Genomic DNA, 26,946 nt, shown 5'->3' on the forward strand with positions numbered 1-26,946 from the left:
GAAGGTATGGGTGTGTGTGTGGCCACATGTGGGGGCACTGGGCTGGGATCCCCTGAGGAACCTGCTCTTCCCTCTGTCCCGACCCTGCCTGCCGGTCCAGCCTACCAGTCCAGCGCCATCACTATGGAAACCAGCAGCTGACTTCCTATTGGTGGGCGGGAGGGGAGGAGGAGGGGAGGGGAGGGCTTGCTCTCTCCTGCTCACCCCCCACCCATTCTGAGGCTCAGCCCTCCTCCGCGCCCACCATCTCGAGGTTCCTGGGCTGTCAGGCCAGCAGGGACAGAGACTATGAGGCAAGCAGCCCACCGACCCAGGCCTCCTTAGGACCAGCCCGGCCGCCCAGCAAGCCAGCGAGCTAGAGAGCAGCAGCGGAGAGAACAACAGGAGATAAAGGACCACAGCGGACCATTGGGGATCACCCCCAGCAGCTTCTGTGGACCCTAGCCAGGCTGAGGGGTCGTGATGGATGACCAGACTCACAGACACTGATGGACACACAATGACACCGACGCACACACAGCTGCACAACACAGATGCTCAGATACAACCAATGACAGCATCACACACTGCCACCGCCCTGCAATACAGACTCCCCCTACACACACATACATAGAGAAACAACTGGTAACTCTGAAACAGGCACAGACAGTGACACACAGAACCACTACGCCCCCACCCCAGCACACACAAGTGGAGGCACTCATCCTCCAAACACATACATAAGACAGTGCTGACCTGCACACACAGACCTGGAAATACACGCACACCCTCACCCAAGCGCTGCTGTTGGTGGCCTCTGCACATCCTCCCAGCCCCCGCGGGGACATCCGCGCTCCTCCACACACTCTCGCATACACACAGCCACGAGCAAACATAGCTCACATACCCCAAGCTCTAGCTCTGGCAGCCCCGACTCCTGCAGCCTCCTTTGTGGGTGAGGAAGAACTCAGCCAACCTTGGATGGAGACCCGTTGAAGCCAAGAGGTCAGAGAGGAAAGGGTCTGGCCTGGCATGACCCTCTCCAGCTCCTTCACTTGGCTGGGTGATGTCCCCCGGCCCGGATCCTGGGGCCCCTTGGCAATACCATGGAGCAACTGACACCCCTCCCACAGCGGGGGAACCCCAGAACCATGGAGCCATGGGCACTATCTGCCTGGCCGAGCTGGACTCCAGGCCAGGGGGGCGAATCTGGAGGCTCAGCCCCAAGCATTGCCGATACTCCGGCAGTTCTGCAGGTAGGAGAAGTAGGGCCTTTGGAGAGCTCTGAGCCCGAGGGAGCCCAGAGCCCCAGGCCTGTGGGGGACATTCACCCTGAAGGAACAGAAACTGGGCTGCCCAGCCCAGGGAAGCAAGCAGCAAGCTCAGGACCCAGCTGCCCAGCGCTGGAGGACGAGGAGGTGGAGGCTTTCAGTAAGGTAAGGGAGCTGTGGAGGGCTGGGTCTGTGAGGTGGGGGGGCCTCTCATCATGCCCTCCAGCCTGGGAATGATATGCAACCCCACTGCCCACCTCTCCTGTCCTGGCTTGTCTGTGGGTTCGTCTCTGTGACTGTCAGTCCTCCGTTCTTTGGGTAGGAATCTCAGTGGCTCCATTTTTTGCCATCTGTCTGTCCTTCTGATTCTCTGCCTGTCTACATCTGGCCCTGCCCCTACCCCCTCCCTCTGTTAGTCTCTCTCTGACAGTCTGCCTGTGTCTCCTCCTCCGTGAGTCTCTGTCCTTGGGGACTGGAGGATACTGGGGTATGTAGAGGTATACAGTAGAATCAGAGTCCAGTGGAAGCAGATTCAGGGGAGGGGGCTCAGAGCTGGGCTGAGCCAAGGAGCACAAGGTTTGAGGCGGGTGTGAGCAGTCTCCTGTAGAAAATGGAGGGAGCAGGACTTTGGTGGGGGGTACTCAGGGGCCATGAGGAGCCTGGAGGGGTGGGGATGGGAGCTCAAGCTGGCATTTCCCAGGAGGAGATGAGCAGGGATGGGAAGAATTGGAGACTACTAGAGAGGGTCCTAGGGTTGGGGACGCCAGTGTGGGCAGGGAGCCCGTTCTCCTGGACTTCCTGTGCTCCACTCTGAAGGCCTGGCATGGGGGGAGAACCTGCTTGTCTCCGTGTTTCCTTGGACCATGGCAGGAGGGCTATGACTAGGAAGGGTGGGTTCCTGAGGCCCTGTGCCCTGTCCTTTCCCATGCCAGGGCAAGCTGAACATGGGCTTTGGGGACAGGCCCAATCTGGAGCTGCTGAGGGCCTTGGGGGAGCTGCAGCAGCGCTGTGCCATCCTTAAGGAGGAAAACCAGATGCTGGTGAGGTTTGGAAAGCGAATCCTGGGTCCTGGTTGGAGCTGGGGAAAGGCAGACTCAGACACCCTGGCCCTCTGTCTCAGTGTCCTCGTCATCCCATGTGTGTCCATGTGGGAGCCACATGGAGGTGACATGATCCCTGACCCAGAGAGTGTGAAACCCTCCCTAAAGATGCCAAGGACCCCACTGTGAGCCCAGGACTCTAGCTCATGGTCTGGACAGTTAGGATTGGGTCTGCCAGGTGCTCCCCACATGCCCCTATTCTGGCCAACCCCTTGTCAGAGGAAGAGCAGCTTCCCAGAGACGGAGGAGAAGGTGCGGAGGCTGAAGCGGAAGAATGCCGAGCTGGCGGTCATTGCCAAGCGCCTGGAGGAGAGGGCCCAGAAGCTGCAGGAGACTAACCTGAAGGTAGTGAGAACTGGAGGCTCCTCGTCACTCCTTGTGTGACCAGGGAAGAGGGGAGCCAGGGCTAGGACCGAGGGGTGGGGTTTGGGAGTCATGGACTCTTAGCATCCAAGAAAGCAGGAACCCAGGGGCCAAAGTCTAGGAAGGGCAGACGCTGACCAGGCTAGGGGGCTGAGGATTAATGGAGCTACGGGAGGGAGAGAAGGGCTGGGTGAGGAGTTCCAGAGCAGGCAGGGAACAAGATTCTGGGTTACCACGTGCTGGTGCTGGCTACAGCCTACTGCTGAGCTCATCTCTGGGTGCAGAGCCTGTGGGGGCAGGGATGAAGACCCATCACAGTGGCAGCCCTAAATTAGCAGCGTCCTTTGGGCCTAAACTAGGATGTGAGGTTAACGCTTACAGTCCTGCTTGAGGATTGCTGGGATGGGTCCAGTGAGGCTGTTGGTCCTCTTATGCCCCAGACACGGTAAAAGCAGGAGGCCACAATGCTAGGTTTTATCCTAACCCCTCTTTTGCGAGATGCTGATGAGTGGGAGAAGTCCCCCGGCCCTCAGATGACCACTGGCCTTACCCCTCCTCTGGCCAGGTGAGTGCCACCGTGCCTCGTCCAGGGACCAGACTGGAGTTGTGCCAGAAGGCCCTGGCCCGCCAGCGAGCCCGGGACCTCAGTGAGACAGCCAGCGCCCTGTTGGCCAAGGACAAGCAGATTGCTGCCTTGCAGCGGGAGTGCAGGGAGTTGCAGGCCAGGCTCACCCTGGCGGGCAAGGTGCGAGGAGGTCCTGATCACCCCATCCAGCTCAGCCCTACACAGGGCCACCTGCCAGGCTTGTGGGATGTGGACCGAGATGTTAACGAGATGCAAATGAAGCGGGAAGGTGGAGGTTGCTGGGGAGTAGTTCCCCTGGCAACGGCCCAGGTGGGAACCGGTAGAAGACTGAACTGAGGGGGGCGGAGCCATGAGTCCCAGACCAGGGAATTTCTGTGCTCCAGGTTTCAGTACATCACACTTGCGTGAAGCAATGTTCATAAGGTATTTAGCACAGTGCCGGGCACACCGTGAGTGCCCAGTAAAGGAGTTAGTGTGTACGTCTGCACACGGGTTAGAGGAAGCATGTGCCTGTACACTCACGCACCTGTGACCAGCATGTATGCATGGAAGGATGTGCACGTTCCCGCGTATCTGAGCCCCTCCAGCAAGGGGACGGCGTGGGGTAGACAGGATTTTAGGTCAAATCCCCCTCCCTGTCCCAACCCAGGAGGGTCCCCAGTGGCTCCACGTGCGGGACTTCGACCGGCTGCTGCGCGAGTCCCAGCGGGAGGTACTGCGGCTGCAGCGGCAGATTGCCCTGCGCAACCAGCAGGATCCGCCCCCGCCACCCGGGCCCTCAGGCCCCACTGCCCGGGTCAGAGCAGGGGCATCCGCCCCCGGGATCCCCGGAGAGGTGAGCACCCGCGCAAGGGCAGGTGTGTGGGTGTGTGTACGTGGGGGTGGTGGCGGTTCCAGGATCTCCCCCTGTAAAGCGCTCGGAGCCCCGGTGGTGGCGTGCGGACTCCAAGGGCTGGGGAGCTTTCCCGACCCCAGGCGCACGGTCCCCGCGCAGCCTCCCAGCGTTAGTACTTGCGTCGGGCCTGCCCCCGGGGGTTCGGGGTCCGCCCTACGCAGGTCCGCGTCCCGCGGGGCCCGCCCGATCGCCCCTGCCGCACTGCCAGTGGTACGGCCCGGCAGCAAATCCCTGGTTGCCCTGGCAGCCGCCCTGGGCCCAGCCCGTGCAGCCGCTTCCCGCAGCCGCCGTAGCGCGGGGACGCCCCCTTCAGCGCCTGCCTGGTCGGCCAGGCCCGGCCCCCGCTACCGGGGGGCTTCAGGTACGCGCGACCCTCACTGGGCGCCGGGCTTAGACAGCTCCTGTCGCGAGGACTACGGACCCCACCCCCTCCGGACCCCCAGAACTTAGTGATCTGGCTCCTCGCCATCCTCTCTCCTTGGGCAGCAGCAAGGTCCACCTCCTGGGAAGAGGGGTGGCAGAAGGGACTCCATATCAACCAAAACCTCAGGGTATGGGGTGCTTTTTGCTCAGATTTTGCCCCTCTGCCTGGCCCAGGGAGAGAGACGCACTTCCCATCAAGACCTGGACTCCCCCAGATTTGCACACATAAATGGGAAGTACGACAGAGTGGGCTTGGGGGAAGCTATCGGAGGGTCTGGCCAGGTTTGCAGCTCTAGGCCAAGCCCAGATATGGATGGTCCAGAACCCCTACCTCTGGGAACACTACATCCCTGGGGATCCAGGTGGCCTCCTAGTTCTCTGCCAGTCACTGAAGGACACCAGAACAGTTATTGAGTACAGAGCAGGGCTGCTGCTGGGAGAAGCTAAAAAGGGAAAGCTTTGGCCTGGATAAGGGGCCTATCTCCCAGGGCACACATGGGTCTCAGGATCTCAAAGCGCTATGTCTGGAGGATGCAGAGGTGCAGCCTCTGCACTTTCACATCAGCTGGAGATGCTGGGAGGGGGTGGGCAGACAGCACCTTGCCCCTTCCTGGGCAGAGATCTCTTTGCTGACTGTGAGATGGGCTGGGGCAGACTGCCCTGGGGCCCTGTTCTCAGGTGGCAGCCCCCTGCTCCTGGGCATTTCCAGGCCACGCCCCAGGAGGATGTGGAAAACCCACCTGTGGTCCTAGGGGAGCCAGAGAAACAACAGAGGGTGCAGCAGCTGGTAAGTCCCAGCAGAGATCAAGGGCTGGAGGAGACCTGTTGTGGGCAGCTGTGTCTTCTTACATGAGGAGCCCTCTGTTCTGACCCCACAGGAATCAGAGCTTAGTAAGAAGCGGAAGAAATGTGAGAGCCTGGAACAGGAAGCCCGAAAAAAGCAGAGGCGATGTGAGGAGTTGGTGAGCTCTGGAGTGTCTCCCAGAAGCCAGCTCCCCCCTACCCCCAGGCCAGTCAGGTGGTGGGTTCCCTCTCAGCTCTGCTTTCATCCATCTTACCCTCACTTTTTCACGTGTGCTACGGGGCTCTCCTTTCCTGGCTGATGCAGTTTCCAGGTGGGGGAGGAAGGCCTTGTCGGGGAGGGCAGGGTCCTCTGTGTGGGAAGGGGAGGAATGTGGGTGCTGGGCCCCCACCCCAGAGCTCCTCTGGTCTCTCAGGAACTGCAGCTGAGAGAAGCCCAGAATGAGAATGCCCGCCTGGTGGAGGAGAACTCTCGGCTCAATGGGAGAGCCACAGAGAAGGAGCAGGTAGCCTCTCTGCCCAGGTGCGGGGGGGCCTGGGCTCCTGCTAGGCCCTGGTCCCTGGTGAGGGACTATCTTCTCCAACCCCCGATCCAAACTGGGCCAGAATATGAAGGGTACAGTTTCCCTGGTAAGGGAGCTGGTGAGACAGGGCTCACACATCTAGCTCCCTGCCATTCCCCCATCTCCAGGTGGAGTGGGAGAATGCAGAGCTGAGAGGCCAGCTCCTGGGTTTGACGCAGGAGAGGGACTTGGCCCTTCGCAAGAGCCAGGGCCTGCAGAGCAAACTGGAGAGCCTGGAGCAGGTGTTGAAGGTGAGAGGACTATGTAGGTGGAGGGAAAGTACTGGTCTCTGGCACAGGGAGAAAGTGGGACAGTAGAATATGCCCTTTGTGGGGCACTGAGGTCTGAGGCTGAATCCTGGACCACAAGTCCTTTTTCCTTTGTAGTGTCAGTTTCCTTTTTAAGGGTATCTGGAACACGTGGTGTCTGAGGTTCCCTCATCTTAGATCGTCTGCAGAAATGGTGGACTGGGGTTCTGGCTTTAACCCAGGGTCTTGTGTTTCAGCACATGCGGGAGGTGGCCCAGCGGCGGCAGCAGCTGGAGGTGGAGCATGAGCAGGCTCGGCTCAGCCTGCAGGAGAAGCAGGAGGAGGTCCGGAGGCTGCAGCAGGTGGGGGCAGGGTATTCACGGGGCAGGAATGAGGGAAGGATGGTAGGTTGCTGGACCTCAGCTTAGTCTAACCATCCACTCATCCAATGAGCATTTACTGAGCAACCACTGTGTGCCAGGCGCTGGGGGACAGTGGTAGGCAAAGACCAGGTCTCTGACCAATCATCAAATAAGCATATCTGTGAATGAGATGATCCCAGTCACGGAGAGCGCAATGGGGGAAGAAAACAAGGTGATGTACCAGTGGCTGGGGTGAGGTGACGGGCCATTTTAGAGAGAGGTCAGTGGGAAAGGCTCTGTCCTCAAGGATGGAAGCCAGCTGAAGAGCATGCCAGGTAGGGGACTAGAAATGCAAATGTCCTGTGGTGGGAAAGAACCTGGGGATCCAGACCGGTGTGGCTATAATGTGGTAGGATGGACAGAACAGCAGGAGCCGGCAAGAGCCAGATCACCTTGGGCCTTAAAGACTGTGGAAGTAGTTTGGATATTTTGCTCTCTGAGTGGTTAGAAGGCTGTTGAAAGGTCCCAAATAGGGTGTAGCATGATCTGACTCATCAATTTAGGCGATAACTGTTATGGTGTGGAATTAACCCCTGGTTATTCACAAAAGGTGAAAGCATTGACAGACTCTATGAAGGAAGTTTTTATTAACGTTAGGGCAGAGAAAGAATGCCCATGGCAGTGTCCAAAGATGATGGCTGCCTCTGGTAGTAAGGAGAGAAACACTGGCAGGGGAGTGTGTGTGTCGGGGGGTGGTCGCCGGGGCCGAGTCCAGAGTCTGAGAGTGGACAGTTGTCCTTAACTTCAGGTTAGCTTTTTCTTACATAGGGAAGGGGGAGTCAGTCAGGCAGGTTTGAGGGCTGACATCCTTCCTGAGGTCTGGTCTGTTTGAAGACGATGTTATCTCTGCACTCTGGACTCGGACTCGGTCTTAGCAGCCTGGGACTTTAATGCATTACCAGTAAAAACTGCAAGGGAGTTGTAAATTCGATTCCAGTGTCGGGGCGCCTGAGGATTAAGAAATTGCTCTTTTCCAGGTTAGGATGTTGTTAATAAACGAGGTACGGGTAGCCTTGAGAAAGGGAACAGAGTTCTTCAGTTAATCAGTGAGGGGAGAAGCAAAGAGAAAATAGATGAGTATCAGGATGGATCAAACTGCAAACAAACTAAGTCTAATTACAGGTGGCTAGATAGGAAGCTATGCAGTGAGTCAAACTGCAAACTATCTAAGTCTAACTGCATTACTGATTCACTGAGTTTCACCCTTACAATAACATTGGCAGCACTGTGGATGGTGAGCTGCGGGAGTGGGCACAGAAGCAGGGCCATCAGGTGTTGGGACTCTTGCAGGGGTCCAGGGGGGGCGATGATGGCCGTCTGGACTAGGGTACAGGCAGTGCAGGTGGAAACAAGTGGACTGAATTGAAGTATATTTTGGAGATAGAATCCACAAGACTCCATGGATTCCAGTCATGGAATGACAGTCCCCACTCTGTCACCCATTTGCTGAGTAAACACTGATGGAGGGTGGACTTTCACTCCCCAGGGGGTGAGGGATGAAGGGGCAACAGATCTGAGAGGTAGGAAATCCTGAGTCTGAATTCTGTGTTGGCCAACTTTGGATTTTGTGGTAAACATTCAAGCAGAGGTGTCCATAGACAGCTGGATCTATGAGTCTGGAGTCGTGGGGAAGTTGGTCTTGAAGACGTGTTTTGGAGTCCTTAGCGTGACTAGAGGGGCCCGTTGGGAGAGAGTGAAGAGTATAAAGTGAGCTCAGTAGCACCCTAACATTCAAAGGAGTAGAAGGCAGGGAGCAGGTAAAAGGGGCTGAGAAGGAGTGCCCGGAGAGGTGGGAGGGGAACCGGAGGGTAGATATCCCGGAAGAGAAAAACAGTATGAGGCCCACCTGTCTTTGACCCCATGGCCTTCTGGACTAAGGCATGGTTCAGGGGTAGGAGTTTGGGAGGAAGGAACCCTCAGCCTCCACCTTCCCAGTGTCCCTTCCATCTCCCTCTCTCCCACCCCTTTCTTCCCTCCCCTCCCCTCCCCCTACCCTCCCTTCCATCTCCCTCTCTCCCATCCCCATTCCTCATCCTTCCCCTCCAGCTTTTGCCTCCTCCCACCTGTAGGCCCAGGCAGAAGCCAGGAGGGAACATGAAGGGGCCGTACAGCTGCTGGAGGTAGGTCCCTGGAGGTGGCCACTAGCAACACCAGCTTGGGGAGAAGCAGGGGAAATTCAAAGAGACCTGGAATGGATTGTGTGTGGGGTGTGGGATGTGGGGTTGCAGGAAGGGCCCTTAAACGCTTCAGGGCCTAGACAATCCCCTCCGCCATTGGCCTACTTCTCAGGCTAGAGCACAGCCAGGCAGTGGTTCCTGGGTCTGTTGGCTATGGTCTCCCATTGCCGCCCACCCCCAGTGGCAGCCTTCACCTTGAAATACCCTTCCATTTAGGAAGTGGTCAGTCAGTCCAGTGAGCTGACCAAAGGGTGTCCACTTGGGTCCCTCTCTCCCTCCCTCGCTAGGTAATTACCCACAGGGCTCGGGGTCTAACCTCTCCTCTGTGCTTTCCTTTCCTGCCACAGTCTACCCTGGATTCCATGCAGGTACAGCCTCCTGAAGCCCTACCTCCCGGGCGTGTCCCCTCCTCCACTCCCCTCCAGGCCGGCTGAGCCACATCTCCTCCCTCAGGTCCACATGGTCCCACCTCTCACGTCCAACAGAGCAGAGTGTAACTGAGAGCAGACCTGAGAATCTGGAAATGTGCTGGGTTCCCACAGGACGTGTGGGCCATCTGCTTGTCCCGTATTTGCCACTGTGCCTGGCAGACACGGGGCCTTCCCTCCTCTAGGACCGAGCCACTCGGCCCATGAGGCAGTTCATCACTAGTCTAACCTGTGATCCTCTTGATATTGGCCAGGGGAGAGCCCCAAATGTTGGGACTCTGGATACCTGAGAAAAAGTCTTGAGAATTGGCTCATTCCTGTCACAAAGATGTCCCTAGCTCCCGATTGGGATCTCTCTGGGGACCTCTCTGAGAGCAGGGATTTGGGTCACTGACTGGGAAGGTGACAAGCAGCAGAGCTAAGAAAACTCCTGAGGTGCTACTGGCTGTAGTGATGGGGATGGGAGCCATCCCTTTTGGCCTAGAAAGCAGCCAGAAGCAGGAAGTACCACTGCCTGGGGGAGAGGGTGTGCTGAATGTGAGGCAGGCCCCCCACCTTCTCTGGGGGAGGGGGAGGGAGGAAGATGTCCCACAGCTCTAGGACTTTACCCTTAGCTCAGACACCGTTAAGGGCAATGGGGCAGCCAGGCTGATGGCTGGTACCCAGGCCTGCGGGCTGGGCGATGCAGTCTGAAGCCCTGTGTGGGGCTGTGTGGAGATAGCACAGGCTGGGACTGGGCAGCTTTGCTGGGTCTGGTGGCTCATGGAGGGTCTTGGCGCAGGTTCGGGTTCGAGAGCTTGAGGAGCAGTGCCGCAGCCAGACAGAGCGCTTCAGCCTCTTGGCGCAGGAACTCCAGGCCTTCCGCCTACACCCTGGCCCCTTGGATCTGCTCACCTCAGCCCTGGGCTGCAGTATCCTTGGGGACCGCCCACCACCTCCCTGCTGCTGCTCTATCCCCCAGCCCTGCCGGGGGCCTGGCCCCAAAGGTAAGGTAGACCCCCAGTGACGTTAGCCTGGAATCCCCCAGACCAAGATCAGAGAGTTCAGGGTCAGAGAAGGCTAGCAACTCACCCAAAGTCACATAGCAAGTTAGAGCCAGGCCTGGAGTGGCTGTCCCAGACTCTGGCCCAGGCGTCTCTGGCCACTAGGAGTTGGGCACTAGGACTCAATAGTGGGCAGTGTGGGCTTGTGAAGAGTCGGGACTGGGCATCAGTCAGATCTGGTGGTCCCAGCTCCACTCACTTAAAAGTCTATGTGATCTTTGCTGCTAAACCTCTGTGGGCTGTGGTTTCCTAAGCTGTCAGAAAGGAATAGCTCCATGCACCTCATCAAGCTGCTCTGAGGATATGTGAAATAATAGTGTAAATTGCCTCCACTTAGTAAGTTCCCCCCAAGTATTTCCCTTCTTTTAAGGAAACCCTGCAATGGAGGGCCTGCCCCCATACCCAGGTGGCTCCATCCTTGGTCCCTGATCCCTCCTTAGGCCACAGACCCACACCCGTGTGCCATCTTCTCTTTAGACCTTGACCTCCCGCCAGGCTCCCCAGGGCACTGCACCTCAAAGTCTTCTGAGCCTGCCCCTGCCATCCTTGCTGGGGTCCCTCGAAGGATGGCCAAGAAGGCAGAGTCTCTCTCCAACTCCTCTCACTCCGAGTCCGTCCACAACAGCCCCAAGTCATGCCCTACGCCTGAGGTCAGTGCAGGGGAGGGGCCTGGGGTCTGCCTCCGTCTTGGGGAAAGGGGAGGGGACGTGGCCTTGTCCTATTTGGGGTCCCCGGGACTTGGGTAGATGCTGGCCTATGCAGGGTCCCCCATTGGGAAGTGGAGCCAGGCCCTAGGAGAGAAGGACCTGTGGATTCTTCCTAGTGGGCAGGGAGCTCAGGTGGAGCCTATCTTGCTGTCCCGTGCCCTCCTGCAGGGCCTACCTTGGGGCCGCCCAACCCCACCCCTCTGGGGCTCAGAGAAGCCCTAGAGTCCTGGGCTGGATGGAGGGAGACACTTGGGCGCCAGGATCCACTTAATGAGACTGTTCGTGAGAGTGTAGCAGAAGCCATGGGTGCATGAGAAAGAGCACAGGTTCTGCGATTCAGATCCCAGCTTTGTCTTAGGCAAGACCCTTTCTGGGCTTCGGATTCCTTGTCTGGATTTTGGAGCTGATGCAACCTGCCTTGTAAGTTTGTTGTGGGGATTACATGAAAAAATACAAGGCAAGTGCCTCTCGCAGTGCAGAGCACACGGTAAATGCTTGACATATGGCAGCTTTTGTTATTACCGGGTTCTTGGGCATCACTCACAACTCTTCCAGTCACTTCTTACCTCTCTGTACCTCCCAAACTCCAGAAAGTGGAAGGGGCAGGTCAGGAGCAGCCTACTGTCCAAGGTTGTGGAAAGTGGTAGAACCCAGCCCTGGGCCTCTGCTGCCCCCTTGTGGGCAGAACGATGGTGCTGGCTTTGGATGTCGTGGGGCAGGTTTGGCCTTGTCTTAACTTGCTCGGTATCCTTCTCTCAGGGACTTCTTAGCCCCCTCTGCCTCCTTGCATTCAGCTCTTTATAGTTCTGGTGCTTTGCTGCATTTTTACCTTAAGGAGACAAACTACCATTGGACACCCATTCCATAACAGTGTGGCTGGTCACCTCGCCGATGGGGAAAGTGGTCTTAGTTCCTGGGCTGGTGCAGTAGCAGTCGGGGTTTGGGGAGGTTATCCCCTCTCCCTTTATCCAGGGAAGCTGGGCTTTTCCAGGACCGGCTGACTCAGGTACTGATTTAGAAAACAGCGGGGCTCATTGCTGCTGGCCTTGTCGCACGCCCTCACTTTCCCTTCTCAGAGCAGTGGGTTTTCCTCTGGCTCGGCCTAGAAACCTGCTTGCTTTGCCCTTGGCCCTGGGTCCTGGAGAACACTGGCAATTCTGTTTTCCCACAGGTGGACACAGCCAGTGAGGTGGAGGAACTGGAGCCAGACAGCGTCTCCCTGCTCCCAGCAGTGCCGGAGGGCAGCCAGGGAGGAGCCAGGATCCAGGTCTTCCTAGCACGCTATAGGTGGGCCCCTCACCCCTGCTCCCCATCCCCTCCCCTAGCATTTGGGGTGCTTGGGAGGAAGGGGCCAGGTGAAGATGGAGGCCTCTGGAAATGGAGGGGTTGTTATAGGTATTCCCAGTTGTCCTCTTAACCCAGTTGGGGCAAGGTGAGCCCATTGAGTGCCCCACTTGGCTAATGGTGGACAACCAAGTCTCCACAAAGGGGAGAGGAGATGGGACCTGGACATAGTAGGTCACGGTCCTCCTCCTCTTCTGTGTCTCCCGGCAGCTACAATCCCTTCGAGGGCCCCAATGAGAATCCAGAGGCAGAGCTTCCACTTACTGCTGGCGAGTATATCTACATCTATGGCAACATGGATGAGGACGGCTTTTTTGAAGGTAGGAAGGTAGTAGGGTCACTCTGTTCATTCCTCTGTTTTGAAGCTTCTCTTCCCAAAGATCTTCACCCGTTGGAGGTCCCCAGCATGCTCAGCCCACCATAACTTTTCAGACTCAGCCAAAAGGCAACAGAGATCTGACAACCTGTGGGGAAAGAGAAAGGAAGGGATCTGGAAAAGGGGACAGCTGGTGTGAAGGTCTGTCCCAAGCAGGGCAGGACAGGACCTACCACAGTCTAAATAATGCACAGTGACACACAGAATTTTGGCTAAATTCACCTTTGTGCTGGTAGACAGGGAACAGCAGTGTTTAACACTAGTGACACCGAGGTCAGGCATGTAACATAGATCTGATGCTGGATTCCAGTTGAGTGTGGGGAGGAGGAATCGGTCCAGAGCCAGGAAAGGGTGTTGGCAAGTAGTTAGCAGGTGTCAGGGCCCAGGCTTCAGGGCGTGGGCTTCAGGGAAGTTCTCTAGTGTCTGTGGGGAGACCAGGCAACTGACGCAGATACCCCATTACTGAGACTGCCTGACAGGGCAGGGCCTAGAGAAGAAATGGCCTTGGGACACTTCCAGGATGGCCCTGGCTGGGCACCAGACTATAGTTTTGTTTTTATAAAAAAAAAAAACAAAAAGCCAGCACCTTTTTTTTTTTTTTGGAGGGGGGGCAGCAAAAACATAAATATTAACTAACCAAAAATTACTAGCATCTGGGGTAGAGTTAAAGGCATGTGGACAACTGGATGTACGATGCCGTATTCCTCATGAAACCTTAGCTAAGTGACTGCTTCATTAACGTCTGGTCCCACCTGGACCTTCCTCAGTGGCATGAACTGCCTGGCTCGACTCCATCCCAGGCTCCAGCCTCAGCCTTTCAGTGCTGTGAAGCCTCCTACTTTTAACGTCATGGTCCTTTGTGTTAGTGTTTATATTAATTTCCTAGGGCTGCCCTAACAAATTTACCGCCAACCGGTGGCTTAAAACAACAGACATGCATTCTCTCACATCTCTGGAGGCCAGAAGTCTGAAATTAAGGTGTTGGCAGGGCCACATGCCCTATGGAGGCTCTAGGGGAGAATCCGTTCCTTGTACCTTTCAACTTCTGGTGGTTCCAGGTTTTCCTTGGCTTGTGGTCCCTTCACTACAGTCTCTGCATCTGTCATCACATGGCCTCCTCCTCTTCTCCCAGTCTCTCTGTGCATCTCTTATAAGGACACCTGTCATTGGGTTTAGGACCCACCCAGATAATCTGGGATGAGCTCATCTCAAGCCCCTTAACTTAATTACATCAGCAAAGATGCTTTTTCCAAATAAGTCCACATTCACAGAATCCAGGGAGTAGGACGTGGACATATTTTTGGAGGCCACCATTGAACCCACTGTCGTGTTTATATTATCTAATTTATTGAAAGGCCCTACTGTTTCTTCTTCAAGTTTCCTTACCTTTTTAAAAAAATTTTCCTCTTAATCTAAGCAGACAGAGAGAGTGTTGGGGAAACTCGCAGGCCCTCCTGCAGCTCAGACCTGCCTACAGGCACCCTCTGCCCTAAGCCCTGATCCATGTTTTCCCTGCTCCTACAAAGGCACAGCAGCCACCAGCTCATCTGTTCCCTGGGGACCTTTTTCCTTCTCCCAGAATAGCTTGATTTCTTCTTCCTTCCTTGACATCCCTCAAACAAACAACAACAAATGTTATAATACTCTGTTGTCAGGTGTTCAGAGGAACTGGCACAAAGTAACAGAACTTCCCTTTGGTCACTGGATTGACCACCAGTCGTGCTCCTAGACCCAGGTCTGCTGTGGGTCTCGTCCAGCTAGAACCCACGGGAGACTCTTTTCTTTGGCACTGATGTCTCTTGTCTCTCAAGATTCCTTTCCTTACCCTGACCAGGTAGTGCTTTCCTCTTCCTTTGAAGAGGAACCTCTTCCTTTTCCTCAAAAGGAAGTTGAGGGGCGCCCCGCCCCCACTCCTCAGGCCTGTATAATATGGAACTTTTCAGACGTACAGAACAATTAAAGACTAGTACAGTGAATACCAATATACTCACCACTTGCAATCAACAACTGTTCACATTTTGCGTATTTGCTTTATCTATATATAGGTGATAAAAAAGACAAATGACTGAAAAGCAAGCTGTAGACATTATGACAGTTTACCTAGACACACCTCACCAGGCACCTTCTCAGAGCAAGGACGTTGGCCTATATCGTTGCAGCACCAGCATCACTTGCCAATGGGTTAGAAATGCAGAATCTCAGCCGCACCCAGGCCTAACAGAATTAGAATCTGCATTGTAACAAATCGGGTGATTGATACACACAGCAAAGTTTAAGAAGCTCTGTCCTGTCTAACCACAATACTGTTATCACACAAAAATGAACAGTAACCTAGTCCAGATCTTGACTTCTCTTGTATTTGCAAAGCACTGACAGGTAAATGTTGATTTGAATCTAATGCTTCACATCACCCACTGACCATTTCTAAAATGCACTTATTAGACTGTTTTTTTCTCTACTTCCTCTCTGTCTTCCCCTTCCCTGTCCTCCTGCCAGGGGAGCTCATGGATGGCCGAAGGGGCCTGGTCCCTTCCAATTTTGTAGAGCGTGTGTCCGACGACGACCTCCTGACCTCCCTCCATTCGGAGATGGCTGATTTGTCCCACAGTTCAGGCCCTGAACTCAGTTTCCTGAGCGGAGGTGGGGGTGGCAGCAGTAGTGGGGGCCAGAGCAGTGGGGGACGCAGCCAGCCCAGATCAAAGGAAGAGGCTGCAGGGGATGAGCTCAGTCTGAGCCCCCCACCCGAGGGCCTGGGCGACCCCCCTGCTGTGCCTTACCCCCACCATCTGGCCGTCCTCAAGCAGCTGGCCCACAGCGTGGTGCTGGCTTGGGAGGCACCTCCTGAGCAAGTGGAGCTACGTGGCTACCATATCTGCGTGAATGGGGAGCTGCGTCAGGCCCTGGGACCTGGGGCACCCTCCAAGGCTGTGCTTGAGAACCTGGACCTGCGGGCCGGGCCCCTCCATGTTTCTGTGCAGGCCCTGACCAGCCGGGGCAGCTCTGACCCTCTGCGCTGTTGCTTGGCGGTGGGTGCCCGGGCCGGAGTGGTACCTAGCCAGCTGCGGGTCCATCGACTGACAGCCACATCTGCTGACATCACCTGGGTGCCCAGCAATAGCAACTTGGCCCATGCCATCTACCTCAATGGGGAAGAGTGTCCCCCTGCCCTCCCCAGCACCTACTGGGCCACTTTCTGCCATCTGCGGCCGGGTACACTCTATCAGGCACGAGTGGAGGCTCAGCTCCCACCTGGAGGGCCCTTGGAACCAGGCTGGGAGAGGCCAGAGCATCGGGCTGCCACCCTGCAGTTCACCACACTCCCAGCAGGTATGCAAGCTTGAGTAGTGACTGTAACACCCAGGAGGCCCGGCCATGGGTGATGGCGGAAGGGCAGACTGTTCTATCTGCATTTTCAGGGAAATGGCAAAGTGGTCTGGTATCTCCGGTGGTGTGTCCTGCATTACTGGTCTTGTGCCCTCTCATTCTCCCAGGCCCGCCTGATGCCCCCCTGGATGTACAGATTGAGCCGGGGCCCTCCCCTGGAATCTTGGTCATCAGCTGGCTCCCAGTAACAATTGATGCTGCCGGCACGTCCAACGGCGTCCGGGTCACAGGCTATGCCATTTATGCAGATGGGCAGAAGGTATGGCCTGGAGACTCTGTCCACCTGTATCCTGGGAGCAGGAAGAGGGTCTCTCCTTGCCATGCTCAGAGGCCTGGTCTCAGCCTGGCACAGAGGTGCCCAGCCCCTGGCATTTGGGTACTAGGTAGTGGATTGGCCAAGAGCATGGGCTTTGGTAGTAGTTGATTGGGATTCAAAAAAAAGCAACAAACCTCTCCCCCACTGAAGCCCTGTGGCCAGGATTAAGTGAGATAAGGCGTGCCAAGGGCTTAGCACAGAGCCTGGCAGAACGCTAGCCGTCGTCGTGGTGCCCTCACACTTGGCCGGCTCCGCTTCCCTTTCCCATTCTGTGCTCCCTCCACCCTGCAGATCATGGAGGTGGCCTCCCCCACAGCAGGCAGCGTGCTGGTGGACTTGTCACAGCTGCAGCTGCTGCAGGCGTGCAGCGAGGTGGCCGTGCGTACCATGTCACCCCATGGCGAGTCCGCCGACTCCATTCCGGCTCCTGTCGCCCCAGCCCTGACTGCAGCCTTCCTGCCAGCCAGGGTCTCCTGCCCCTCACCACGACCAGGCTCAGAGGCCAGACCACCCCTTGCTCCAGCCACCCCAGGGCCTGGAGACCCCAGCTCCCCTCTCCAGTGCCCTGAGCCCCATAGAACTCGAGAGCCCCCCGGGGACCCCCGAGCAAGCCCACCCAGAGAGATACCAAAAGGATCCCAAGAGGAGCCCCCAGCACCTTGCTCCCAGGTACCCTGCTGAGGAGGGGGGAGTAGGTGGAGGCTGGGAGAAGGGCCTGGGACTTGGGCTCTTCCTTAGTGCCTCCCATTCCAGGAGGAAGCTGGGGCAGCTGTGCTGGGCACCTCAGAAGATAGGCAGACCAGCGAGCCAACCGTGAGTGAGAGAGCTCCTGGCCCTGCAGCTTCCTCACTGGCCCAGGAGGAGGCCGAGTGGACCATGGGAGAGGCCAGCCCGGCACCCTGCTCCACCCAGGGAGCTCTGGCCCCGAAGGTGCCTTGTGCTGAGGCCTGCCTTGGAGGAGACATGGGGTCTGGGCTGAGGCCCAGGGCTGAGGTACAGGGTTGGGGATACACTGTGCCATTTCAAAGAATCAGGACCTGCTTCCTTGATTTCTTTGTCACCTCATCTTTCCTGATTTCTTTCTCTTTTGGTTCCCATTCTTTTCCCCAGCCCCCACATCGTGCATAACCCCATTTGGGTTGTGACCTTCTCTCCCTCTGCCAAGAGACCTCTTTCATTCTGGCTGGGGCTGACCCACCCCGCCCCTCTCACTGCCCTTCCCCCTCTCCTGCAGAAGGACACGGCAGAGCTCGGGGTCCGTCCAGTGAGCTCCCTTGTGGACCATGGCCGCAACTCAGATCTGTCAGACATCCAGGAGGAGGAAGAAGAGGAGGAAGAAGAAGAGGAGCTAGGTTCCAGGACTTGCTCTTTCCAGAAGCAGGTTGCTGGCAAGAGCATCAGGGAGAATGGGATCAAGGTAATGGGGTGTGGAGGGCTGGTGGGGCCTAGACCTCGGGTTCCAGGGGCCTCTGCCCCATGTGTCAGCAGCTGCTCCAGCCGCCACTGAGTGCCAGCAACATTCTAGGTGTGTGGCCTGGGCCCGGTCCTAAGCAGCAGATAGGAAGTGGCTCAGGCTTGGCCTCTGCCCTCCTGGGAAGAAAGGGGAGGATAAGAAGCTCTTTGCTGCACCTTCTTCCACTCCAGCCCACCAGATGCAGCACCCTGGCCATCGGAGAGCCTGGTGTTGGGAGCTACCGGGGAAGGGGTGGGGAGGCCTTTCTGCTGTGACTGGCACAGCCTGCTCCTGTCCCTCTGGGGCCCGAGCATTGTGCGGCCTATGCCTTGGGTATGTTCCCTCATTCTTCCTCTGCCTGCCCTGGACATGCCATGTGACTTTGGGCCATCCCCTTCTCTGGTCCTTCCTCTCGGAGGAAGCTGAGGGAGGGCTAAAGGGTTGCTTGCAAGCCCTGCCCTCATTTGAGGGCAAAGATCACAGCTCTGTCCTTTTCCCATGGACCTCTCTTCCCTGCTGCCCTCCTCCCTCCTGCCCCCAGCCCCAACACCAGCCCGAGCCCTTCTGTGAGACTGACAGCGACGAGGAGATTTTGGAGCAGATCTTGGAGCTGCCCCTCCAGCAGTTCTGCAGCAAGAAGCTCTTTAGCATCCCCGAGGAGGAGGAAGAGGAGGACGAGGAGGACGAGGAGAAGCCAGGGGCAGGATCTTCTTCCCGAGACCCCAGCCCGCCGGAGCCTTTGTTGCCTGGGCTGGACTGTGATAGCACTCAACCCCAAGGACCTGGCCCATGTCCCTTGTCTCCTGAGCCCTCCAGTGCCAGAGACCACCTGGAGGACACAGCCGGACTAGTTGGTGGAAGCAGCTGGAGGAGAGGAAGTGGCTCTACCGAGAAACCCCCAAACCGCAAGCGGTCCCCAGATCCCCGTGAACACTGTAGCCGCCTTCTCAGTAACGGCGGGACCCAGGCCTCTGGACGACCAGGCCCCACACGGGAGAGGGGCGGCTCCACTGTGGGCGAGGGCACCAGGGGTGGACCAGAGGCTGGTGGGAGAGGGGGCCTGGCCCCCTCCCAGAGGTGCCCACGTGGCCGGACCCCAGAATCTGGCCTGGCCAGCTGCCTCTCCCCCAAGTGCTTGGAAATCAGCATCGAATATGATTCTGAGGATGAGCAGGAGGCGGGCGGCGGGGGCATCAACGTCACTAGCTCCTGCTACCTCGGAGATGGGGAGGCCTGGGGCACAGCACCCATAGGAAGGTCCAAGGGGGCTGTGAAGGCGAATTCAGGCCCCAACCCCTACCCACGCCTCCCGGCCTGGGAGAAAGGGGAGCCAGAACGGAGAGGCCGCAGTGCGACTGGCAGAACCAAGGAGCCAGCCTCCCGGGTCCGTGCCCACTCCCACCCTGGGCAGCCCCCTACCTGCTGCCGCCTGGCGGCTCTGCTTGCTGCCCACCAGCCACTCCCATTCCACGCTGCCGCCTCCATCAGCAGAGGTGGGGCTGGGCCTCCGGGCTCCCTCACCTGCCTCCTCCCACCCACATTCCACTGCTTTGCTGCTTCTGCTGATCGGAACTGGGATGCACAATATTCTGTTATCATTAGTCACCAATTGCCGCCAGGCAGCCCCCTGCCTACGGGCTGAGTGGCCCTTTCCTCTGCTTAGGACACTGACTGTGATGGCCAGCTGAGAAGAGGCCCTCCTCTCACACGCTCCTTGGCCAACTCTAAGCTCTCATCTTAGTCCCCTCTACTGCACACATCTAGGGTGGCTGGAGCTGGGGCCTCCCATCCTGCCCTTCGTCTCCAGCAAGGTTGGGCCAAGGCTCCAGGAGAGGAATGTTGCGTCCCTGCTCTGCTGTGCTGCTTATGCTGACGGGGAAGAGCTGGGGAGAGCGTGTGGGGTTCTACCCCGCTGAGGTGCCCGCCAGAGGGATGGTGTGACACTTCTACTGTCTGTTGCCCTCTCTTTGCAGGCACCAGAGATTGGGGAGCCCAGAGGGCAGGACAGCTCTGGGCGGAGGGGCCCCCTGCAGAGAGGGGGCCGGCCCCCCAGGCCAGGCACCACTGAGTTGGGTGAGCACCTGATGAGGGGTTGGGTAGGCAGAGGGGGCCTTTCCTAAGGCCTTCGCCAGAGCTTATTATTGCTTTCTCTCTCTCCCGACCCCTCCACAGCCCCTCCGAGGAGCTCCCCAGAGGTGCTGGCTTCCCAGGACCTACCTGTCAGGGTGTTTGTGGCTCTGTTTGACTATGATCCTGTGTCGATGTCGCCTAACCCTGATGCCGGGGAAGAGGAGCTCCCCTTCCGGGAGGGCCAGATCCTGAAGGTGACTCACTGTCTGTGGACTCCCTCGTGCCTCCTTTCCTGCACTGGAGGGAGGTATCATAGCCATGCATGGGCGAGAACGCATCTTCTAGAGCCAGATGATGTAGGGTTGCCACTTCTAGCTGTGTGACCTTGAGTACATGAACTCCTCTGGGCCTCAGTTTCCTCCTTGGTAAAATGGGGCTAGTGTTAGTGTCTGCCTCATAGGGTTGTTGGAGGTTTTACGTGATGTACTACCCATAGAGTACTTCAGCTGCCTGGCATATAGCACAATAGAACTGCTGCTGTTAATGTGACAACTTTTATTATACTTCCAAGTGTTTATGAAAGGCTTTTGCTATTGCTCTGAGGTTGGGGAGATCTAGTTGGGGGTGGGCCCGGGGAATGGACGTGCATATAGTGATGATAATACAGAAAGGGCTATTTTCTCTCATCCCTCTGACTCTGATTCTTGGCCCTTTCCCCCATTTCCTGTTCCATGGCCCACCAAAGATAGAACATTCTCCTGCAGTTCCACGTGCGGTGCTGTGGGGCTCAGAGCCTGGAGCACAGGGAGCTAACTGAACTGGCCTTCTGAGACACCTGGTCTTTGCCTCCAGGTGTTTGGGGACAAGGATGCCGATGGCTTCTACTGGGGTGAAGGTGGGGGCCGGACGGGCTACATCCCCTGCAACATGGTGGCGGAGGTGGCGGTGGACAGTCCGGCAGGGAGGCAGCAGCTGTTCCAGCGGGGTCATTTGTCCTCAGATGTTCTCCTTGAGGGCTCAGGTATGACCTGCCGCTGTTCCTCACCCACACCCCACCATCCTACTTCCAATTCAACTCCCTTCTGATCTTTGTATTTCGGGAGGAGGGGAATTGGTGTATCTGGAGTAGCAGGATGCCTCATTTATCCAGAATCTAGCAGAACCTCTGGGGCCTCACAGAGACTGAGTCCAGTGTGGCCACAGCAGCGAGCTCGCCATATGGTGTGAGATCTGCTGCAGAGGTGTATTTTGGATCCTGGGGTTTGGGGGTGGGAGAGGGATGCCCTTCAGAAACCTGAGTGCAGGAACCCTGGTGCGGCCCTATGAGGAGATTCCAGAGTCACTGTCCTATCCCCTGCCTCCGTTTCTCTTATGTCTACTTGCCTTCCTGAATCAGGGAATGGTCTCTTTCTGTACTCCACAGCCCGCACAACTGGGCCTCCCCCCAAGCCCCGCCGGTCCAAGAAAGGTGGGTGACATCTCCCCTTCCCCTTCAGGGGCCTGTGAGGATGAATGGGGGTAGGGGGCACTGCTTGGCTTTCTGGGGAGACACATGTAGGGTTTTGAGCAGGGAAAGGGGATAAGGGTAGACCTTCATTACATCCATCCCCTCCAGGGGGAAGCTTCATTTTAATGGGGATGAGGAGTGGTTTGCCAGGACCTCGCTTCCAAAAAGTACCTGACTATATAAATTCTGTGCAACCTGGAATAAGTCACTTACCTTTTCTGGGCCTTAGGTCACTACGCAAACCAAAGGGCTGGGCTCATGTGCTCCCTGAGCATCCTCCTCCTGCTTCCCTTGCGTGAGGCTGAGCAGGGATGTGAGGGGAGGGGCGCTCACACACGTTCTCTCCACAGCTGAGTCAGAAGGTCCTGCCCAGCCTTGTGCAGGTGAGGGGCCATCCCTGTGCAGGGGAGACTGGGGGGGGGAGAGAGGTAGGGTGGGTGGCCCCTCTGGTCTCTCCCCAGGGGCTACAGCTAGTTGGGGAGGTGGTAAATAGGGGTCAACAGGCCTCCAGTGCATAGTATGGGGTGGGAGGTCTAGAGAAAGTCCAGAGTCTTCTCCCCCTGCCCCTATAGGCCCCCCCAAGCCAGTCTCCTCTGCCAGCCTGAGAGCTCCCCGCTCCATGGTGGCTGCATTTGACTACAACCCTCGGGAGAGCTCCCCCAACATGGATGTGGAGGTGAGGACCCTCAGAGCCCAGCCAAGGGGGGTGGTGGTGGCAGGGCCTCCTTGGGCCTGACACCTGCCTTTCCATCTCTCCATAGGCAGAGCTGCCCTTCCGAGCAGGGGACGTCATTACTGTGTTCGGGGGCATGGATGATGATGGCTTCTACTATGTGAGAACATTGGGGTGGGGGGTTACCATACCCCTTCTCACCAGATCTTTCAGAGAGGGCTCTCCCAGAGCTGGGGAGAGAATGAGCAAGGGTTCCTGATGGACACCTGGAGGAATGGACGGGTCACCTCGCATGACAGAGTTGTTGACCTCAGGCTATTCCCCCAGGGGCTTTGGAGTCAAGGGGGATGGGGCTGAGGCCTCTTTCCTGGTCTCAGTCTCACCAGCATCTCCTCCCCAGGGGGAACTGAATGGACAAAGGGGCCTGGTTCCATCCAACTTCCTGGAGGGCCCTGGGCCTGAGGTGGGCAGCTCAGACAGGGAGCCTGGGACACCCCAGGCCGAGAGTCAGGTCAGTGAAGAGCTGGGCTCCCACCTCAGCAGTTGGGTCTCTACCCTGTTGGTGTGGCGGTGGGACCAGGGCAAGGTCGTGGGAGGGCCATAGCAGGTGATGAGCCAAGTGAGCAGTGTCCAGGCTGGAGCTGCTGAGTTACCGCCAGAGGGCGCCCAGGCAGGGCCAGCTCCCTCCCAGTAGGTGCCGCCCTCTGCAGAGGGGTGATGGCTGTGACCCTGACCCAGCCCATCTGACTGAGCTGCCCACACCCAGGGATTGACACAGGAGAGAGAGCCCTGTGGACAAGGACCCCTAGGACTCCCACTCCTCTAACCAGTCATAGCTCCAGTTAAAGGGCACCTCCCACCCTGCTGGATCTCTGTCTCCTGGGAGCTTTTTAAAGCCAGTTAACCAGCAAGGCCCAGCTTCCTGGGTTCCCGTGCTTAGAGCTCGCCTCTTCTTGGGGTGGGTGGAGTACAATTAAGCTCCAGCTTCACAGGGCAGGGAGTGGGTGAGGAGGCCAGGACCTTACTGGAAAACGCTGGGCTTCCACCTGCAGCAGTTCCCAAGGCACAGGCTATGCAAAGGAGGCCCAGCCCCTGTGACCCAGCAGCGACCTGGTGACTGGGCGGAGAGCATGTGGGTCTGTCTGTAACCCATCTCCTCTCTTTGTTCCCTGTTCTTCAGAGAATGAGGAGGAGAAGAGTCCAGTGCTAGATGGAGATAGATATATGTAGAGAGAGCAACATGTAAGTGGGGTCTAGCCCTGATGTCCATGTGACCCCCACTCCCCATGTCACCGTAATCAGACAGCATGCCAGAGCTGACCTGACTTTTCCACTCTCTTCCAGGGAATGGGGGAGGGTGATTTTGCTATGAGCCAAATTTGGGTGTAGGATCACCCCCTCCCCTTGCCTTTGGGCAGTGACAGATGTCATAGGAATACATGTCATCTTAGTATGTAATGTCCCATATTATCTGACTCCTCATATTCTATAGCATCTGCTTATAGAATATGATGTGACATCCGTATTATGACTCATCAGTGTATTCTGATACCATATGACTATGGTATTACAATATTATGATTATTATTGGTGACAGAAGGATGACAGTGTAATGCCACTGATAATAATAGTATTGCCACCCTTGTTCCCTACATCATGACCTGTTAGGAGATCAGATGCATGATTTTACTTCCAACCCTCCATTTCCTCTGCTGGAGGAGTAAAAGGGGGACTTAAACAGTTGGAGGCCATAGATAACCCCACATCATTCGTCTCTGGGGCTCAAAGACCCCCTCTGTTTGTTTCCCCAGCAACCCCTCCCTCCTGGGCTATTGTAGAAGGAGCCCTGGGAGGGAGTGGGAAGGGCCTGGGTCTCCTGGCCAGCCATCAGCCCTGGCTGGTTGGCAGTGGGCACTTTCACCTCCAGGTGCTAGCAGAGCTCTTGGTGGACAGGCCCTGCCCCATCACCAGGGCCGTGGTGAGGGCAGGCTCCAGGCTGGGCACCCAGCTCCCTGCCTCTGGTCTGGGCTCCCTGGCTGACGCTGGCCCGGAGACTGCCAGGCTCTGGTGGCAAGTGGAGGTTTGAAAAAGGGAGTGGGGAGTGGGGGATGAGGAACATGCAGGCTGGCGAGACCTGACTGAGCTATGCCAGGGACAGGAGGTCATGGTGGAGGATATGAGATATGGGGGCTTGGGGGAGGCTTCCTGGTGGCTCTTCTGTTTGCCCAACCCCTGTCCTTAGACCACTAACAACAGTGTCTGTGTGGGCCTGTGGCAGAGGGACCACTTATGGTTGCAAATGGAGCTAGGAGGAGATTCAGCAAGGGAGAGATGTAAAGGAGGGGCCAGGGTAGCCTCTATACTTGTGATGAGGGCTGAGTGATGCCTGACTGTCTCTGGCCCCAGGCTGCTAGCAGCCCTCCCAGGGGCCATTCAAGGAAGAGTCCTGATCTCCTCCCCATGGGGTGGGCACTGGCTCCACACCTGAAGGCCCCAGGGCACCGCGTCTGCTGGGCTGGAGGACATGCTCCTGTCTCTGAGGTGGTGCAGGAACCACCTTCCCGGGAAGGGACGGCTCCCTCTAAGCCATCCTGGTCCTTGCTCTCCTTTTGATGAGAGGGGATGACATGGGGGACGTTGGGGCACCCATCCCAAGGATCAGGTCCAAGTTCCGCCAGCCCTGTGAGGAGACCCAGAGAAGGGGAGGGGTTTGCCCAGGGCCCCAGTGAACAGAAGTAGAACTGACTCTGCCTTTGTCCCTTTGGACTCTCACCTCAGTGCTCCCTCAGCATCACTGTTCTCAGTGGCCTCTCTGTGCTCTGCGTGTGTGGGCAAGCGGCAGGGTGCTGGGGCTCTGGTTCTTGACCATGGCTCTGACACGGGGGACTGTAGGCACGTGAGGTGGTGGGATAAAGGAGTCAGCTTAGGGCAGGGAGTCGGGCCCTAACTTTGTCTGTTTTCTCTCACATTCCAGGACTGGGCCAGCTCAATACATGGGCCCCCAGTGCTGCCAGGCTGGCCCTGTGCCCCTGGGCCTGGCAGCTTCCATAGGATGCAACTGGGGGGGCCACAGGGCACAGGTGAGAAGGTGCGAGGTCTCTTCTCCAAGGGGAAGCAGCTCCTCAGGAAACTGGGGTCTGGGAAGAAGGAGTGACGCTGTGGCCCATCCTGCAGGAAGAAGTGGCCCCCCGAGACCCCCAGAGCACTGTCCTGGCTTGGGGGAGATGGGGGAAGGCCCTGGACTTCTGTTCTTCTGTGTTAACACTGTGGCAATTGGAAGGGAATCAGAGACTCGGTGAAGGTCAGAGCTGGATGAGTCTTGAGGATGCATCCTCTGGAAAGGCACCTTTTCTTATAGGCGGGAAAACAGCCCCAGAGAGGGTAACTCTGCCAAGGTGGCTGAGCACCACCTCAGTCACAGAGCCAGGACTAGACCTGGGACTCTTAACTTCTAGTCCACTCACCTAGGCCTGGTTTCCCACCATGCTGTACTAATCCCTTCTCTGGCCCTCGCCGCTCCCAGGACCGAGGACCCTAGGGGGAGAAAGGGGCCTGGTCCCTCTGATGGCTGTCCTGATCGTGTCTTCCCTCCCTTGAAGGAAAGTTTGCACTGGATTGTCCCCAGCCCCCTCCCCACGGGGAGGCGGCGGAGCCATGTATATATGTACATACTCAGTGCCTCAGTCAGCTTCCTCCATCTCACTTCCACTGCACAGGCCCAGGAAGGAGAAAGGCCATGCCAAAGCGGGCCTAACCCTGCCCCCAGAGTGCTCCACCGCTCCCTGCCAGCCCAGCCTCTGGCCCCCGGTGTGTCCCCAACCCCAAAGACCCGGGGGGCCAGCAGGCAGAAAGCAGGAGTTGGGTTTGCCTTATTTTGATCATCGGATTCAATTTCTCTTTTGCATCGTTTTCCTCTGGCCCCTGTGGGAGTCCAGGGCTAGGGAAAAGGACAGATTTATGCAGCTATTTTCATACATTCCCTGTTCAGAGTCGGGTAGGGGCTCTCCACCCGTACCCTAACCACCCATCCCCGCCCTCCTGCTGGGTGAGTGTCTCTGCATGTTTCCTTTGCTGTGGTGGGAGATTGTTTGAACCCCTACTCCCACCTTGGTTTCCAGGGGTGAGGAATGGTGGGGGCATTTGTTTAAAAAGACATTTTATTATAATAAAGTCTATTTTCACAAAACCCATGCTGGGCTTTCACAAAACCTGGGGCAAAGGACTCAAGGGGTGGGTCCTGCTGGGCTTTTGACTTGACCTGAGAACCCAGAAGTTACACGCCAGGGCGACTGGGGCAAAACTCATGAATGGCAAGAAGACCAGGCAGCTCTTGAGAGGAAGGTTTGGCAGCTTCCTGAGTCCCTGCTCCCAGGGCCAGGTGTTTGGAGTTGGGGCTGGGTCCTGGAGGGAGCAAGAGACCTAGACAAGAGGGAAAATAAGATGAGAGAAGGCACATCCTGCAGTCTTGATTCCCCTCTACTAAATTCATGGAAGTAATAGATGTAAGAACAACCAAACAAGCAAACACCATGTGTAGTTCTGCTAGAAAGCAAGAAGGGGTGGGAGGGAATCTTAGTAGACTAGAAATGGCAGGATTCCAGAAAAGACAGAAACAGATGGGAGATCATACTCAGAAGCCTCCAAGCAGGGTGACGTGGAGAGTCCTGCACATTGCTCCAGGCCTAAAGGTGGCACAAACAGCAGAAAAGACCCGCATGGTGAGCTGGGATTCCATGTGGGGAGCAAGCAGGTCTATTGACTCGGGTGCATTCTCCCCGCTCACGGGCCAAGGGGCAAAGGTGAGGATGTCTGCCTTT

At 57.1% G+C, this 26,946-nt stretch overlaps 1 protein-coding gene across 10 annotated transcripts; it reads left to right on the forward strand.

Moving 5' to 3' along the window:
• The first annotated feature begins 204 nt into the window (after nucleotides 1-204).
• TSPOAP1 (TSPO associated protein 1) lies at nucleotides 205-26,317 on the forward strand. 10 transcript variants are annotated; one of them, XM_074320873.2, is made up of 33 exons: nucleotides 205-1,415; nucleotides 2,183-2,290; nucleotides 2,570-2,698; nucleotides 3,279-3,458; nucleotides 3,949-4,134; nucleotides 4,442-4,555; nucleotides 5,327-5,404; nucleotides 5,496-5,579; nucleotides 5,835-5,924; nucleotides 6,110-6,232; nucleotides 6,487-6,591; nucleotides 8,721-8,771; nucleotides 9,176-9,196; nucleotides 10,038-10,242; nucleotides 10,777-10,949; nucleotides 12,178-12,293; nucleotides 12,561-12,670; nucleotides 15,223-16,053; nucleotides 16,218-16,369; nucleotides 16,718-17,095; nucleotides 17,180-17,419; nucleotides 17,661-17,843; nucleotides 18,421-19,263; nucleotides 19,853-19,952; nucleotides 20,052-20,203; nucleotides 20,802-20,970; nucleotides 21,346-21,417; nucleotides 21,807-21,839; nucleotides 22,029-22,132; nucleotides 22,218-22,289; nucleotides 22,530-22,640; nucleotides 23,310-23,371; nucleotides 25,104-26,317. In XM_074320873.2, the coding sequence occupies exons 1-32, from the start codon at nucleotides 1,086-1,088 to the stop codon at nucleotides 23,337-23,339; spliced, it is 5,673 nt and encodes a 1,890-aa protein (XP_074176974.2). In that variant the 5' UTR covers nucleotides 205-1,085; the 3' UTR covers nucleotides 23,340-23,371; nucleotides 25,104-26,317. The 10 variants fall into 10 exon arrangements, with proteins under 10 accessions (XP_074176974.2, XP_074176975.2, XP_074176970.2 ...); XM_074320874.2 differs by having other exon boundaries at nucleotides 21,373-21,417; XM_074320869.2 differs by lacking the exon at nucleotides 23,310-23,371.
• Nucleotides 26,318-26,946: the final 629 nt, after the last annotated feature.

Source organism: Rhinolophus sinicus, chromosome 12 (assembly GCF_057876585.1).
Source record: "Rhinolophus sinicus isolate RSI-liver-muscle chromosome 12, RSI-T2T, whole genome shotgun sequence".
NCBI classification, from domain to species: Eukaryota; Metazoa; Chordata; class Mammalia; order Chiroptera; family Rhinolophidae; genus Rhinolophus; species Rhinolophus sinicus.